The 18,379-nt window shown below is 41.7% G+C and overlaps 1 protein-coding gene across 1 annotated transcript in view; it reads right to left on the bottom strand.

Moving 5' to 3' along the window:
* Positions 1 to 2,649, bottom strand: part of LOC121872725 (2-oxoisovalerate dehydrogenase subunit alpha, mitochondrial-like) — a 37,066-nt gene extending 34,417 nt beyond the window's left edge. Inside the window, exon 1 of the mRNA XM_042375739.1 lies at positions 2,469 to 2,649. Coding sequence (XP_042231673.1) covers positions 2,469 to 2,573 — 105 coding nt within the window. The 5' untranslated portion in view covers positions 2,574 to 2,649. The remainder of the gene's footprint in view (positions 1 to 2,468) is intronic.
* Positions 2,650 to 18,379: the final 15,730 nt, after the last annotated feature.

Here is an 18,379-nt window from a genome sequence, read left to right as displayed (position 1 = left end):
TGTATAAAGAACAATATTGCAGCAAGGGATGAGGTTACAGGACAGTGCATGAATGGACTATGGAAGAAAGTCCTGAAAAAATATGTGAACAGTTTCAGAGGATTTAATGAAGATGAAATAATTTCTAAGATTAGTAACAAGATAGTGGGGTTGGGTAAACAGCTTGAGTTAGAAATTGATAATGAAGATGTTGAACAGTTGGTTGAAAGTGTAGCAGAAGAGCTAAGTAACGAGGATCTTATCGAATTGGAAGCACAGAAAAATGCAGAGGAAGAAGAGAGTTGAAATGTAGAAGAAGCACCTGCACCCCCCAAAAAAATTTTCAGTGAAGCAAATGGCAGAGGCATTTGCTACAATTAATAAGGGGATGCAAATGTTTGTCCAGATTGAAGTTGCCAACGCTCTCTGTTTGCAACTGAACCACCACGAGATCCGTCAGGTGGTCATCAGTGAGACGACTACGCCAGTCTGTCTTAATGCGTTTGACCTGGCTAAAACCACATTCAGCATCAGCCGAACTAGCTGGAATGGAAAGCAGTAGGTCAACCAGATGGAGAAATGAGGCACACCTTTCTCCATATGATTGATTGATTTGTTGCCAAGACAGTCTTGAAACAAGTGATGTCTTACTTTTGAGCACAGTCCATTCATCCTCTACCAAAGTAGGATTCACCTCTGCCTCCATCAGTGTTTTCTCAAGAGCCTGAGCCAATGCTTGCACAGCGCTATCCCCGAAATCTTCATTCCCACTGTACTCTGCAGGCCACAATTTGAAATTCAGAATCCTTGCGTTCTGGAGAATCGTACTGGCCCTGTCAATAAATCCTTTGTTTAGTCTTGAAATCAGTGATGTCAGCATATCACACCTTACAGTCTTGAAAGTGTTGCTTCTACCACTCAGCTTCTCTCCTTGGAACATGGTCGTGTCACCTTCTATAATCCTTCTCAGGCTGGGTCCTGGCCAAGTCAAATATTTGTTAAGTAAATCAACTGCAGTCTGAATTTCATTAACGATAGCAGAAATATTGGTTTGACCATGCTGTTCCAGCATGGTCACAGCATTTGATAATAAATGGTGTGATTGTTGATGGAAAGGCAGATTTCATCACATGTCAATTGTTTTTATTCTTGCCTATTATACATTCAGGTATTAAATTTTGCTGTCATTGCTTTTATATACTGTATTATGTATAGAAATTAATTCCTCAATAATAACTGTATATCTACATAATTAGACTGCGTTTATTCATTACAATGCACGGTTTCCATACACCGACGTGAATAGCGGTAGTATCTGTATGTGACATCGTACAATCCCTGAACCGGCCTGGTGTTCTAGGTGGCATTGCACCAACTCATTTGTCCAGTTTTATCACTACATTATATCATAGAGTGTATATATTTTATTTTCATTTTCATATAAAATGTTATAAACAAAAAATGGGTATCCCTTCTGCTTGCAATACCAGTGATACAATTAAGATAACTAGCATTAATAGTGTATTCTCTATATGAAGCTCTTATAAACATTGAATGTGTCTTACCACTGCCATAAGCCCACTTACCCATCGGGCGATCCCAGACCAACAAAATAGTAAAATCTTGTCGCGCTTATGATATTTTGGTCGCCTACGAGCGAGAGGGCACATGTGAATTTCTACCCCTGCAAACGGCTAACAAGCCGATCAGTGGTGAGGAGGATAAAAGTAAAAAAAGTATAAGTATTACTGGCGAACAACGCAAGAACTATAATTGATCGTGACTCTGGAGGCATTTGGCATTTATTTTGCCGCGAGTAGATCATTGTGTAGCTATAAACATATCTAACCAGAAGGAGTTGTTTATTTTATTAATTTTTTCCACAGATGTTTGTATCATCATAAAAAAGGAGACATTTACTAGAACCTAATAGAACCTAACCTAACTAACCATAGAAACTTACCTAACCTAACTAACCATAGAAACTTACCTAACCTTACCTAACTTCCTAGCTTCTCCTATTAAACAAAAAGTACTTAGCCAATCAGATTGCACTCACGTTAAATTGGCATTAGTATAGGAACTTGCCCGGTCACAGCAAAATATCCACTACGTTATTATGATTATTATTATTATGAATACAATGGTCGTTTTCGCCTTACGAGGTTTAGGCCTTAAAGGCCTAAACAACCAGTTACTTTAGCAAAGTGCCCTACTGGAAATAGGCATATGGTGACGTTATTAGCTATCCTTGGTCAAATCAACTTGTTTACCATTGTATGCCTTCACTTATGCTATATTATATACCAGCATTGCCTATATACATGCTGAATCAAATTAAACTTATATTATGTAGCAATCTAACTGAATAGGTGCCTAGCTACCTAATAACACTTTAACTAAATATTACAACCAAGCTTTCAGAGGATAATATTGGAAAAGTTGAATTTCAACATTAAACTTGTTCATGTATAAGTTTCATTACTTACTCTTAAGTTTAAAAATCTATGAGAATTCCTTTGAAACTGGCCCAATAAACCTCGTCGGACAAAATTCATTGCAGACCGGTAACTCATTTTGGCCACCGTCGCCATGTAGTCAGCTGCAGGCGGGCAGGAGCAACACAGCTGATCACCGTCAACACCTCCAGTCCTGTGTTGCCGATCACAGTTACCGGCACACAATGTTACCATCAACTATAAATTTATTTCATCATAGTCAAGTGCCTGGATCCATTTTCATTTGAAGTTGAAGAAAAAAATTTAGTGATTTGGGTATTGTTTTCATGAGCAACTTTTATATTTTATATTTAAACCCCCTATAAACTTTAGTTGTGATGGAACTCGAGTGTAAATCCACAAAAAAATGGAGGAAACAATATTTACGGGACATTTTTACTTTCACTTTTATCCTCTTCACCAATGATTGGCCAGTTAACCGATTGGGCGATCGATCACGTCTCTGTCAAGCACTGTTTACAAGTACTAGACATGTACTGGCACTCTGTTACGCACTGTTGGCAGGTACTGTACTGGGCATGCACCGGCTCCTGAACCCGCTCCAGTGTTGGTCAAGTCTGGTCTTGAAAGAACTCACACTCGGTGCCGCCACAACACTTTCTGGCAAATTGTTCCAAGAGTTCACAATTCTCACTCCGAAAAGTTTGCCCTCACATGATCGATTACTAATGGTGTTCATTGATTTTGAATAGTGGGACAAGAGTTTATTTGGGCTCAACATTTTTTTTTAATTGTATTAACTGGGGTTATAAAGTGGACCATTTGATCGAGAAATATATACAAGGAGACCACTACACATGCACCATGTGGCGGTCGACAAAGAAGAAAACCCAGAAATTCAAAGCTTGGGTTAGGTCAAACGATGGGCTGGATGATCATCATACACGATTCCGAGTGACAGCCAGGGCCGGGTTTAGGAGTGGGCTAAGTGGACAGCTGCCCAGGGGCCTCCACATATTACAATATTTTATTTATTTGTTTATTCATTTGGATTATTTTTATTTTCATTCTTTAAAATTCATGTTTATCTATTCCATCACGTAAAACTATGTTCAGCAAGAAGCATGATAGAAATTAGGCTAGCTACTCCTTGAAATTCATGAATACCTGGTTTTCCTATGAACGGTATATTTTAAATGAATGCTATTGTTTGTGTTGCTAATAATATATTTAGAATTCCGGAACTCCCAGATGTTTAGGCTCGCTTCACTCGCCACCCCACCCTCTTGGGTAGTTATAATGAAGGGGGCCTCCACAGGTATAAATCCGGCACTGGTGACAGCAAAGTAGTAGTAGTAGTTGTAGTAGTAGTATTAGGATATTTAATTTTAAGGTAATAAAATGGCGGCGAAGGTGTGACTATTGGGGGAGGATGGAGGCCACGTAAAAAAAAAGTAATAGTAGTAGTAGTAGTGTGTGTGGGTGTGTGTGTGTGTTAAGAAGCTGAGTGCCTTTATCATGCTAAACACAGAGTTCTTCCATGAGCTGGCAATGAATCGTTACGAGTGACGTTACGAGTGACATAATGGTGGTCATGTTATAACCAGGTGAGGATGATAGCAGCTGCTGATAACTGTTATCGAGAGGTGCGCATGTGATGGACGGGAAGTCAAGATCACCCTGGAGAACGACACAACATACAGTCCAGTCTGGCCGCCCTCATCCACATCTCAAGTTGTATATTGACTTGATTTGTCTACCTCATAAATTAACACAACTTATCTACCTTATAAATTAAAATAACTTGTCAATTGTGTTAATTAACATAACTCATCTACCTACCTATACTTAACATAACTCGTCTACCTACCTATACTTAACATAACTCGTCTACCTACCAACACTTAGCATAACTCGTCTACCTACCAACACTTAACATAACTCGTCTACCTACCAACACTTAACATAACTCGTCTACCTACCAACACTTAACATAACTCGTCTACCTACCAACACTTAACATAACTCGTCTACCTACCAACACTTAACATAACTCGTCTACCTACCAACACTTAACATAACTCGTCTACCTACCAACACTCGTCTAACATAACTCGTCTACCTACCAACACTTAACATAACTCGTAAACACTAACATAACTCGTCTACACCAACACTTAACATAACTGTCTACCTACCAACACTTAACATAACTCGTCTACACCCATATACTTAACATAACTCGTCTACCTACCCATACTTAACATAACTCGTCTACCTACCTATACTTAACATAACTCGTCTACCTACCTATACTTAACATAACTCGTCTACCTACCAACATAACTCGTCTACCTACCAACACTTAACATAACTCGTCTACCTACCTATACTTAACATAACTCGTCTACCTACCCATACTTAACATAATTCGTCTACCTACCTATACTTAACATAACTCGTGTACCTACCTATACTTAACATAACTCGTCTACCTACCTATACTTAACATAACTCGTCTACCTACCAACACTTAACATAACTCGTCTATCTACCAACACTTAACATAACTCGTCTACCTACCAACACTTAACATAACTCGTCTACCTACCAACACTTAACATAACTCGTCTACCTACCAACACTTAACATAACTCGTCTACCTACCCATACTTAACATAACTCGTCTACCTACCCATACTTAACATAACTCGTGTACCTACCTATACTTAACATAACTCGTGTACCTACCTATACTTAACATAACTCGTCTACCTACCTATACTTAACATAACTCGTCTACCTACCGATGCTTAACATAACTCGTCTACCTACCTATACTTAACATAACTCGTCTACCTGCCAACACTTAACATAACTCGTCTACTTACCTATACTTAACATAACTCGTTTACCTACCAACACTTAACATAACTCCTCTACCTACCAACACTTAACATAACTCGTCTACCTACCTATACTTAGCATAACTCGTCTACCTACCTACCTATACTTAACATAACTCGTCTACCTACCTATACTTAACATAACTCGTCTACCTACCTATACTTAACATAACTCGTCTACCTATCTATACTTAACATAACTCGTCTACCTACCTATACTTAACATAACTTGTCTACCTACTAAATTAACAAAAGTTGTCTCTGCCTTCTTAACGTAACTGATGAACCTACTTCTATAACTCACGTCTACATACTAATTAGACATCTTGTCTACTTATACTTATCAACAAAACTCATTCACGTACTTATCAGACTATGGCAATGTCATATCACCAACCTCCCTATCTGTATATTTACGCTCCCTATTATACACCAACCTCAAGATGGTTGTTATTTCTGCCTGACCCAATCTGCTGTTGACCTGCACCTCGTGTCATCACCCTCTTCTCTTTTTCCTTATCTACCTAACTACATATGAGATGGTGTCAACCCACTATCATTCCTAATTCCGTCCTTCAATTTTTCATTCACTTATTCCATTTTTTCCTTGCTTACGAACTATTAATTATTCATATTAATATCTTTTACAATGCTGTCTATCTCTCTCTCTCTATTATATATATATATATATATATATATATATATATATATATATATATATATATATATATATATATATATATATATATATATAATTGCTGTCAAAATCATTTTTGAAGTTGTAAAATGTTTTTCCTGTTATGTTAATGAGTGCTCGTCACGTTAGCCTTTATCATTATTTTTATTATTATTATTATTATTATTATTATTATTATTATTATTATTAATTTTTATTATTATTCCCATTAAATCCTTTATTTTCTGCCAGAACTGCTTCGGTTTATGGTAGTTTTCTTCCGTTTCTGAAATCAGCTTCTGCCAGTTCCTGTTGTATACTTCTTTTGAAATGTTTTTTAGCTGTTCGTGTATTATGTTGTATAGCCGTCTGTGTTCTGGTGTCCATCCTTGTTGTGTGATTAGTTTAACTAGGTTGCTAAATTGTGTCTATGATTCTTGATTGGTATGAGTATTGAGGGTGTGGTAATGTTCGGTAAGTGGTCTTGGGTATGTTGTGTTCCATGGCCTGGCTGACGTGCTCGTACCATGTGTCCAGTGATCGGTCTATTAGAGAAGTTTTCCTGTTGTGTAATTGTATGGGTTGCGGGTAGTTTAATTCTTGTTTGAAGTTTTCCCAGTTAGCCCGGTTATAGTTGAATCTTAGCCTGGCCGGGATCTGTATTGGGGCTGTGGAGAGTGTGGCTATGATAGGGAGATAATCACTAGTGGATATTGGGCCGGGTTCGAATGTTTAAGTGGTGGTGTTGATTTGTTAACACGATGTCTGGGTATCCTGTGTGGCCTGCTCTGATGTACGTGGGGAATTCCGGTCCGAGGTGTACTACGTTGCCGTGGCTCACTAGTGTGTTCAGCACCTGGCCTACTGCGTTGTTGGTGTGGTGTCCAAGTATGCGGTGTCTAGCGTTGAGATCACCCAGAAAGTAAGCAGGTATATTCCTCCTCATCACTCTGAGCATGTCCGCTATTGGAAAAATAGGTCTTCTTGGAGGGAGGTAGCAGGGACCGATTATGACTGGACCCGTGGTGCTGTTAATTTCAATTGGCAGAAAGTTTTCTTGAAATGTATCATGGATTTTATATTTTATGCTTCTTTTAATTGCTATGGCTATTCCATCATGTAATGGATTTGGGCTGGGTTTTTTTTTTTGGGTATACTGTGTAATTGAATATCTTGATTTTATTTAAATTACCCTTGCCGTGAGAATTTAATATGATTTTTCTGTACTTGGATTGCTCCACCTTTTCTATTGTTATATTTGGCCAGGATTCTCCCTCTCTTAAATAATTTTTCTATGTGGTGATCTTCCAGATTTTTATCTCATATGTATATTTTACTCTTCCTTCCCATATCTTTGTCGGTAGTCTCTCGGTTGAGACTATTTGGGGGGCTGAGCACGTGTAAAACCTAATACCGGTTTCCTCACTGAGGTCCTGATTCTCAGTAATCTTTCTTGGTGACGGCGGTGGAGCCACGTTTCCCATTTTGTTCTTTATAGGGGTGCTATATATGATCGCTTGTTCAGGTTGGGTGATTATGTCGGAAGTGGCTTATGATTGGGTGGCTTGCGCCTGACTGGTGGTTTCAGCTGGTTTGTAGATCAGGTTGAAGATTTCTGAGGAGGGAACGTCGTTGGGGAATTCCATGTCTGGGAGGATATTTGCCGCGAACATTTCCTTTGCCTTTTTAGTAAAACATCCTGGTTTGGCTATATTCAAGAGGTGGGCGTGTCTTATTGCCGTCATGATTTTAATCGACAGTTGACTTCCCAGGTTGAGCACTATAGGTTATTGGGCTAGGGATTGTGAGGCTACCTTTTCAAGGACTTTAGTTGTTTCCTTTGTCAATTTAGCTACCGTCGAGTAGGTCCTGTTTTGCTTTTCCTGTGCCCTTTCCTTTTCAATTTCCTTCCTTTCTTTTACTAACTCTTTTCTTACTGGACAGCGTGTTGCCAGTGTTCTGTGGTCTCCTTGTTAGTTCAGGCACCTAGGAATTTCTCTACTCTTGGCCTCCCGAAATGTATATCCCACTTCCCCGCATTCGGAGCAGTATTTAGTGTTTTTGTTAGGGCAGTCCGTGACTAAGTGTGTATATTTGTAATAGTTCCAGCAAGGCGTGATGGGAAAAAATTCTTCCTGTTCAACTTGGTAGTAGGAGAGACAGAATCCCCCCTGTATTGCCTTTTGTGCCATTCCCATGTCCTGAAACCTAATTTTCAGCATAGATGGTAGTTTAGGTAGTCTAACTACCTCCTCTACTTTGGCCCATCGGTTTCTTTGTTCCAGGTCTAATTTCAGTTGTTGTTCACTAGTTTCTTCTGTGCTGGTCCTGTCCAGTCTTTTAACTACCACGGTCTTCCTGGCTCTTAGTTGTGGTGGAATTACGACTTCGAATCGCTGCTTCTTCAGTTGCTTTATGCTGTCGTTCGATAGCAGGGCGTCAACGTCTCCCTCAATCAGGCAGAGGGCGATGAATGAATCCTTAGTGGTAAAGAGGCTCGTGATCTTTATGAGTAGTGTTGCTCCGAGCAGTTCGGCTCGTGAGTTTTTTCGTGATTCAGCTACACCTCTGTCAAGGGAGAGTATCCTTACCCGATGTGCCCTCATTGTGGAGGGGGCAAGGTGGACAAGCCACCTTTTGAAATATAATAGATCACCTACCTAGTCTGGGTGAGTTAACCTACCACAGGAATTACAACACCTTCCACCGCCTCTTGTCGGTAGAATGGTCGAAAGGTGGTTCCTGTGTCTCTCTCCTAGAGCCCCGTCAGTGGAGTCTACTTCCCTAGTGATTATATTACCTGCTCACTTATAGGCGTGAGCCCTAGTGGACCTACATTGGGGGGGGATGCGGAATATGCGACCCCCTTCTCGGGTGGACCTGTACTATCACGGTTACCCAGGAAGGCTCGGCGGGGGGGATGGGTTCTGCTCCTTCTCCCTTTCGTGTTCACAAACTCCTGGGAGGGAGGTGAACAGTCACAGGGAGGACCCAAGGACGAATACACCTCTAGGATGCAGGTCCCCAGGCCAGAGGGAGATAGAAGGAAGATCAAAGGAAGAATAGCCACTGGTGCAAGTAACACCAGTAGGATCGCGGCCCAACTCCGCTGAAGGAACCCGTTACAGAGCACCCAATCTGGGCCGTCTCTGATCAGGAGACTCCCCTGATCAGTGGGGAGACACAGAGAGAGCGTTGTCTGGAGCAAGCTTCCCGAATGTTTGGGTTGTGGTTAATGGCGTCAAGTAATGGTCGCTTGCGTTCCAACGGTCGTCAACAGTTTAGGACAAAGGCTGGCTGGCTGGCTTTGGCGGTGAAGGGTCTTGCTTATATACGCCTCGTCAGATGCTTCTCGAACATCCCAGAATCAACCAGAGACGTCTGGGAGTTCTAGAACGTTCTACTCTGATCGAGGCTTACAATAATAAGTAAATCAGAACAAAAATAATGCAATACATTTTAGAATATCCTTACATAACTAATACATCACTACACCTATATATATATATATATATATATATATATATATATATATATATATATATATATATATATATATATATATATATATATATATATATATATATATATATATATATATATATATATATATACACGGAAATTTTACTAAATTTTCCAAAATAATTCATTACTGCATGGGACAGAAAACAATCAAACACCTAGTTTACAAAACTGTAATACGAAATTATGCCTCGACATAACGCTGTGTTTACTATTGCGTGTTTTCTATAACCAAATACAGTGCTGCTACACCGCACAAAACTTGACGTGCTCCTGTAAACGAACTAGTGAGAGGGACTATATATTTATCTAGAGCTGGGGTGGCAACCTTGGCTGGCTCTCTCGAGAGGGCTGTTTAAAAGATGTCGGAGTCTTTAAATCGGTAGGGGAACATGTGGGCACGGGAATTGAGGAGGATGAAGTGAGCGCTGGTAAACAAAGCGAAAGGTTACAGAGAAATAGTGCCTATTCTGCCCTTGAGATCTTACTGGAGCTCTGTAAATATGTCTGCCTGATGTGGGGCTCCACCGCAATTTTTTCGTTCGGGATTTACTCCTATAGTCTTATGCCTACCGAGGTTAATCCGCAAGACAATGGATAGGATACATACATACATACATAAACACATACATACATACATACATACATACATACAGACATACATATTTTCCAGCATATATACAGTCGCGAACAAAAAGTTCTGTCGCCTCTTATGTTACTCCATGAACCCCGAGATCGTGAATTTATGGAGAGAATAATTAATGCCTCAGTGTTTATTGCTTCGGGGTTCACGAGTCTGAATCTCGGGGTTAGTGGAGTAACATAAGAGGCGACAGGACTTTTGTTCGCGACTGTGTAAAATACACACCTATATACAAATACATATATGTATATGTACATTAATGTCTACATATATTCGCGCACATACACAAGTATACATACGCAGAAATAAATAAAGGTAAAATAAGTTCAGATCCCGGTGTTATTCGCTACCTGAGGAAAACTGTTAAGTTAAGCAACCTTGTTCACACATCATAATAACTAGATGCATGTGCAGTATAATGACAGGGTTATTTACACACACATTCATTTAATAAGTAAAGGCAGAGTTATTGCAAAAATGTTTTATAATAAATAAGACCCTCAACCACAGCATGAAATAAAACTCCAGCAGTACTAAGAGAGAGAGAGAGAGAGCGTCACTGGGTTTCATACACCACCCGTCACGCCATCACTCCTTACAACCAACCTTTGACCAATTTTTTTTTTAAAAGATAACTTTTGGTAATTAGTATTAAGATAAGAATTTTTTGTCTGGTCTTATCACTCCTGTGTGTGTGTGTGTGTGTGTGTGTGTGTGTGTGTTCGTTCCTTATGTATTTCCACAGTTATGAAGATAGAGAGCTAAGATTTGGCCGTTTTGGCCATATTATTAAAGATAAAAGTGGGGTGGTCCGCTCCACCATCTCCGACCTCTGAGCTGTAATAATAATAAAAAAATAAAGATAAAATTGTCGCCCCCCACGGCACGGGACACAAGAAATAGCATTGGAAAATGTGGGACTAATTTGCGAGAAGTGTAGAAAATATGTTGAATCCCTGAATATTGGGCGATTTATTATTATTATTATTATTATTATTATTATTATTATTATTATTATTATTGTTATTTATTGATCACAAGTTTATCCTCCGGGATTTGGGAAGCTGTACACTGCTTGGCCGCCGTAGAGTAAGCTGACAGACAATCCTTGAAATAATTTTACACTCGATTCATATTTTTAACTAACGACGAAATATCTAACATAGTATATTATAATAATTATTATATGATAGCAGGCGTGTTTTGAAAATATACAGGATGCAACAGAGTATCTTATTTAGCTTAAAGAATCATAGCAAGAACATGTCAAAATCCTGGAAGATAGCGCTGTAATACCGTCCAGTTAGTTTAACATCAATTGATCAATGATTCCCAGCATTACTTCACAAATCTATTATCATTCTTTTCAACTGTTTTCGAATCAGTGGATGACGGACACGATTATAATGTGGTTAACCTCGACTTTAGCAAAACCTTCGACAAGTTCCCCCATGAAAGACTAATAAGTAAAGCGAAGGCTCATGGAATTGGAGGAGATATTCTGAAAAGGATTAGAGCGTGGTTAGAGGGCAGGAAACAGAAAGTCAGCATTAATGGCACTATCCTAGCAGATTTTAGTATTACTGTATTATTATTATTATTATTATTACTATTATTATTATTATTATTATTATTATTATTATTAGTAGTAGTAGTAGTAGTAGTAGTAGTAGTAGTAGTAGTAGTAGTAGTAGTAGTAGTAGTAGTAGTAGTAGGCGGCCAGCGCGGCGTGGGTGTCGTGGACCGTCCCTCCTGATCTAAAGTGTTATTGGTGGGGACATACTCGTTGTGTGGGAGCGGGAATTTGACAATGTGTCCGTGAATATCGGATGTCACCCTAAGCATTGCCACCCAAGGTTTCTCCTCATCCCTTACGGCATAAATTGTAAATATTCCGTGTGTTCACCGGCGTTCACCAAGTGAGTGGTGACCTGTGCTGGGTCAGTGGTAGGATAATGAGAAGGCTCGGCGCCAAGGTCAGTGTCGTTAGGCCTACTGTGACAGGGGTGGTCCCGAGACTATCGCCCCTATGGGGCCGAGAGTGCTGCCCATGCGGTCGCCCCCACCCCCCCACCACCATAGTAACGGACTCTTAATGTAGGGTCTCGACGAACCTAGTGAGTATACATAACTGATATTACACCAGTGAGACCATATAAATAGTGGTTATTTGTGCCAAGGAAATATAAACTAGTGCCTGGTGTGACAAACTCTTGTCCATAGTGTATCATTCTGATGTATGGATGGTCGCTATTAGGGGGGGTAACCTACACACCCACGCGCGCACGTATGCCCCTACTACCTGGACACACCAGTCCAGCCTGTCACCTCTCCGCCCTTCCCTCATAAGAACCAGTATAATCTTGTGCCTGGGACTAAATCAGATGTCCGGAGGCGGACGTTACCGTCGCCCAAGGTGCTGGTCACTATGCCTGGTAACATTCCTTGCTGCGTCTGTGCTAGCCCGAACCAAAACTGCACAAATTGTGTTTGTGCGAGAAATAACCGACCATGTGTGAATTGCAGGAAGCTAGACCAGTGTCGGAACCCACGTCGCAGGGAGCCGACACAGGCGGCCACAGTGGATATCGCCGGGACCCAACTACCCGATGATATCCGAAATGATAGCAGTGAGTCTACTCAACCCGATAATGTAGTACTAATAAATGCTGCTCCCTCAGTAGCAGGTGTCCACGAGGAGAATGAGAGACAGCCGCCTCAGTGGAATGGCATGTCGATGGAAAATGCAGGCGTATGGGTCAAAGAAACCTACTCAGAAATTGTCAAGTGGTCGCCCGCTAACTTATTTGAACCACCCAAGTGTGCGGCCACCAAAGAAATGATTCGGGAGATGACTCACTTCATGACTGATTACACTCAGGACCGCTTCCTCGCCCCCCTAGCTCTTCAAATACTGGCAATAATACCACATCTATTTTGTCAGAGGACACACACAAAGGCTAAGCACAAAGAAAATGTGGCAGCAATGAAGAGAAGGTTGACAATGTGGCAGACTGGGGCCCTAGATGATCTCCTATGTGAAGCAAGAACACTGCAGGAGAGACTAAAATCTACGGGTGACGGAAAGCAAAACACCGATGACGTGGCAAGACAATTTGGAAACAAAATGCGTGTGGGAAAAGTGTCTCTCGCGGTAAGATCTCTCACACATGAATCCTCCGGTGGAGTGATGCCAATAAACAGAGCGACATTAAAACTATTGAAAGAGAAACATCCCCCTGCAAGCGAAGATGAAGGCATCAGGCTCCAGGGTGCTTATATCCCACCAAACGCTGTCCTGTTCGAGAAAATAACAGGAGAGATGGTGTGGAAAAAGGCACTGAAGACTCGAGGCGGAGCCGGCCCTTCAGGTCTGGATGCAAACGGTTGGAGAGTCATCCTCAGCACAAACAAGTTTGGCCCTGTAGCAAGCGATCTCTGCACTGCCATTGCCACCCTTGCAAGAAAGCTTGCATCCTCTTGCTGCCATCACCTCCAGGCTCTGACGGCCTGCCGCCTTATTCCTCTGGAAAAGAAACCAGGATGTAGACCTATAGGGGTGGGGGAAGTGCTGAGGCGGATCATCGGAAAGTGTATAATGGAGGTGGTAAAGGATGATGTCAGGGCAGCAGCAGGGAACCTACAAGTGTGTGCTGGCCACCAGGCTGGTGGGGAGGCGGCCATTCACGCCATGAGATTGATATTTGAGCAGCGTGATTGTGAGGCCGTTCTCCTGGTGGATGCTTCAAACGCATTCAACATACTTAACCGCAAGGCGGCACTGCACAACATCAAGATCAAGTGTCCTAGCTTTGCGATGTATGTTGAAAATTCGTATAGGAATCCTTCAGACCTCTACGTAGTAAACAACAAGGCTCTACGAGGTGATACCATCCTACAGTCGACCGAGGGAACAACACAGGGGGACCCCGTTGCAATGGCAATGTATGCAATAGGCCTATCAGTGCTCCAACAAGAAATAAAGTATGAAACAACTGGGGTCAAACAAGTGGCATATGCTGATGACCTCACAGGAGCAGGAAAAGTGGAGGACATCAAAAAGTGGTGGGACCTGGTAACATCGCGAGGTCCACAAATAGGGTACCACCCAAACGCCAGCAAATCCTTCCTCATCGTGAAGCCAGATCATTATGATCGGGCTGTGGAGGTTTTCGGCGAAAGTGAGGTCAAAATAACTAAGGACGGCCAAAGACATCTAGGCGCAGTAATTGGCACTACGGACTTCAAGACCCAGTACGTAGGGGGAAAGGTGAACGAGTGGGTTAGCGAAATCCATGCTCTATCGGAGATTGCTAACACAGAGCCACATGCGGCCTTTGCAGCATTCACACATGGAGTCAAGCATCGTTGGAACTACCTGATGCGTACCATCCCTGAGATCCGACCCCTCCTCCACCCTTTGGAAGAAGCAATCAGTGTCAAGTTCATTCCCAAACTAGTGAAACACCACGACTTAACCCCAGTAGAAAGAACACTTCTTGCACTTCCACCAAGACTGGGAGGGATGGGACTAACTAATCCAGAGGAGATTGCTGACTCTGAACATCAAAATTCACTTAAGCTCACGGCAGCCCTCACTGACCACATAATAGCCCAGAATGCAACAGGGGAAGTGGACACCAGCGAAGTTAATAAGATCCGTAGATCCATTACAACAGATCGGCAGCACTGCCAAAATGACATGTTGCAGCAACTATTGCTGCAGGTTCCAGAAAATCTGACAAAAAAAGTAGCTATAGCGCAGGAGGTGGGCGCCTCGAACTGGTTAACTACGTTACCGATAAGGGCAAATGGTTTCAGCCTTAACAAACAAGAATTTACAGATGCCATTGCTCTAAGGTACGGTTGGCCAGTAGATGGTTTGCCCTCCCAATGCGTGTGTGGCTATTCCTATGATGGCGATCACGCCATGGTTTGCAAGAAGGGGGGCTTCATATGCATGAGGCATGACGAGGTAAGGGATCTCACAGCAAATATGTTGAAGGAAACCTGCCGGGACGTCATGGTAGAACCGACCCTCCTTCCACTGGATGGCGAGATCCTCCAACACAGGACTTCAAACACATCTAACGAAGCCCGTGTGGACGTCAGTGCTCGAGGATTCTGGACGCGGGGACAGCGAGCCTTCTTCGACATCAGGATTTTTGATCCCATGGCCGTTTGTCACCGTAACCTAGCTCTCGATGCTGCACATAGGAGGAACGAGAACGACAAGAGAAGGGCATATGGGGAGAGAATTCAAAATGTCGATCAAGGCAGCTTCACTCCGCTAGTGTTCACAACCTCTGGTGGGATGGGCCCAAGCGCAAGATGTTTCTACGCCAGACTCGCGGAGCTGATCTCCGAACAGAAGCAGCAGCCCAGAAGTTATGTCACAGCCTGGATGAGATGTCGACTGTCCTTCTCTCTCCTTCGGTCGGCTTTGCTCTGCCTCAGGGGAACGAGAGCTTCTGCCCCTACTCCGTCAACTGTTGCAGATATCGACTATGAGGCTACAGTCACCGAATGCCGCATCGATCTGCGGCTCAACTAATTTAACACAGATAGGATAGTTGCTTATGTATTAGGATATTTAATATTAAGGTAAATAAATGGTGGCGAAGGTGTGGCTATTGGGGGAGGCTGGAGGCCATTTATTAAAAAAAAAAAAAAAAAAAAGTAGTAGTAGTAGTAGTAGAATTTGAAAAAAAGTAGCTATAGCGCAGGAGGTGGGCGCCTCGAACTGGTTAACTACGTTACCGATAAAGGCAAATGGTTTCAGTCTCAATAAACAAGAATTTACAGATGCCATTGCTCTAAGGTACGGTAGGCCAGTAGAGGGTTTGCCCTCCCAATGCGTGTGTGGCTCTTTCTATGACGTCGATCACGCCATGGTGTGCAAGAAAGGGGGCTTCATATGCATGAGGCATGACGAAGTAAGGGATCTCACAGCAAATATGTTGAAGGAAATCTGCCGGGATGTCATGGTAGAACCGACCCTCCTTCCTTTGGACGGTGAGATCTTCCAACATAGGACTTCAAACACATCTAACGAAGCCCGTGTTGACGTCAGCGCTCGAGGATTCTGGACGCGGGGACAGCGAGCTTTCTTCGACATCAGGATTTTTGATCCCATGGCCGCGTGTCACCGTAACTTAGCTCTCGATGCTGCATGCAGTAGGAACGAGAACGACAAGATAAGGGCATATGGGGAGAGAATTCAAAACGTTGATCAAGGCAGCTTCACTCCTTTAGTGTTCACAACCTCTGGTGGGATGGGACCAAGTGCAAGATGTTTCTACGCCAGACTCGCGGAGGTGATCTCCGAACAGAAGCAGCAGCCCAGAAGTTATGTTACAGCCTGGATGAGATGTCGACTGTCCTTCTCTCTCCTTCGGCCGGCTTTGCTCTGCCTTAGGGGAACGAGAGCTTCGGCCCCAACGCCGACAACAGCTGCAGATATTGACTATGAGGCAACGATCACTGAATGCCCCATAGATCTGCGGCTCAACTAATTCAACACAGATAGGAGAGCTACTTATGTATTATAATATTTAATATTAAGGTAATAAAATGGCGGCGAAGGTGTGGCTGTTGTAGTAGTAGTAGTAGTATTTATGGGTCCACTTGATGATGAAAATTATGGACGTATAATGTTTGTCTTATTTTTTAATGTTTTCTTAGCCGAGAGGTAATCATAATTTTTATATTGTAGCCTGAATTTTGAATAATATAGAAACCATTGTTTCATTAGAAAAAAGTAAATATGAAGTGTCTAGTCTGTTCAATGCTAAGGACATGTTATTGTCAGACATTCCTTTGTTACAGTACTTGACCTCACACAAACTTTTACCCTCTTTGTGGTTCTGACAATATTTACTTATTTTTGTTTCTTTCTTTGCAAAGTAATTAGGTTAATATCTCCTGTACAGGTTGTTCAATACCACCACACCTTCATGTTCTGATAGCATTGTGATATATACTAAGTGGAAGCCACCAAATCAGCATCTCTGACTGTTAAGAGGTGTCCCAAGCATTTGCCAGCATGTCTTTCAAGAGATAGCTAGGCTGTTTGGAGGACTAAGCAACAAATATATAAAATTCCCTTCTTGAGCTCATATCAACAGAATCAAACAAGATATCATGTCAATTCGTGGAATGCCAGGAGTACTGGGCTGTACTGTGGCCATCATCTCCACGACCAGAAGCTTTTGGTAATAGGAATGTTGTGGGAAATATAAGACGCCAAGAAGTAATAAGACTGGTTTTAGATATGTGTTTGTGTATTTTTCTGTATTCCTGAGTTGCTTCTCCGTTTACTGCACACCCATGCCAGATGCATTGAACAATTTTGTGATTTCGCGCCAGGCTTAAATTTTCTGGATCATACTAAAATCGAGGCTCTTGTCAGAAATTATTCCTTGCTTATCACCGAAAAGAAACAGCAAAAAATTATTACCGGGTATATAGTAATTACTCAAAAATTTCTGTAGCTTACGTTATGTTTAGTGCAGATTGAGCATTAATTTTCTTTTCCTTGATGAGCCATGTATATTTCTCTGTAGATCGCATCATTCTCAGCAGTGGTTGATTGCTCATTAAGAAGGCATGGAAGTCTTTGCAGGAAATTTCTCTTAAGTTGTACTGTACAAGCAGAAGTCCTTTCAGTGACTCAACTGTCAACTTATTTCTCTCCTTTGTCCACTGGCTTTGCATTAGTGAAAAAATCCTCTCTACATTTTCATTATGAGCAGGTATAGCAAAGAAACACTGTGCAAGTTTCAACAGCTCTGAATGGTAATCAATGTTTTTAAACTTTTCTAAATATTTGGTCCACTTCTGATGTGCGAGCAATAAAGTGAATTCTTCATCACTCTTGTGACTTTCTGTAAGTTTCTTCAGATTGTTAACTTGATCAAAGCATTTCACGTCATAAACTGGTACTCCCTTATCAATCAGATATTTGATACATGATTCCACATCAGTCCAGTTCGGTGTTTCACTCAGGGTCATCCATTTAAAACAAGAGAAGTCTTCCAGGGGTTGAATCCATTTATCCAAATACTCTAAGCACCTGCTGTACAGATTATCTACTTCATCACAGAATTTGTCACACTCTTCATCTATTCCTTGCATACGCTTCTGTGTCAGAAGTCCCTTCACTTCAAGGATATGAAGCTCTGAGAATTTCGTT

Source organism: Homarus americanus, unplaced genomic scaffold (assembly GCF_018991925.1).
Source record: "Homarus americanus isolate GMGI-L3 unplaced genomic scaffold, GMGI_Hamer_2.0 scaffold39155, whole genome shotgun sequence".
Taxonomy (NCBI): domain Eukaryota; kingdom Metazoa; phylum Arthropoda; class Malacostraca; order Decapoda; family Nephropidae; genus Homarus; species Homarus americanus.
This window is presented reverse-complemented; position numbering and strand designations above follow the sequence as displayed.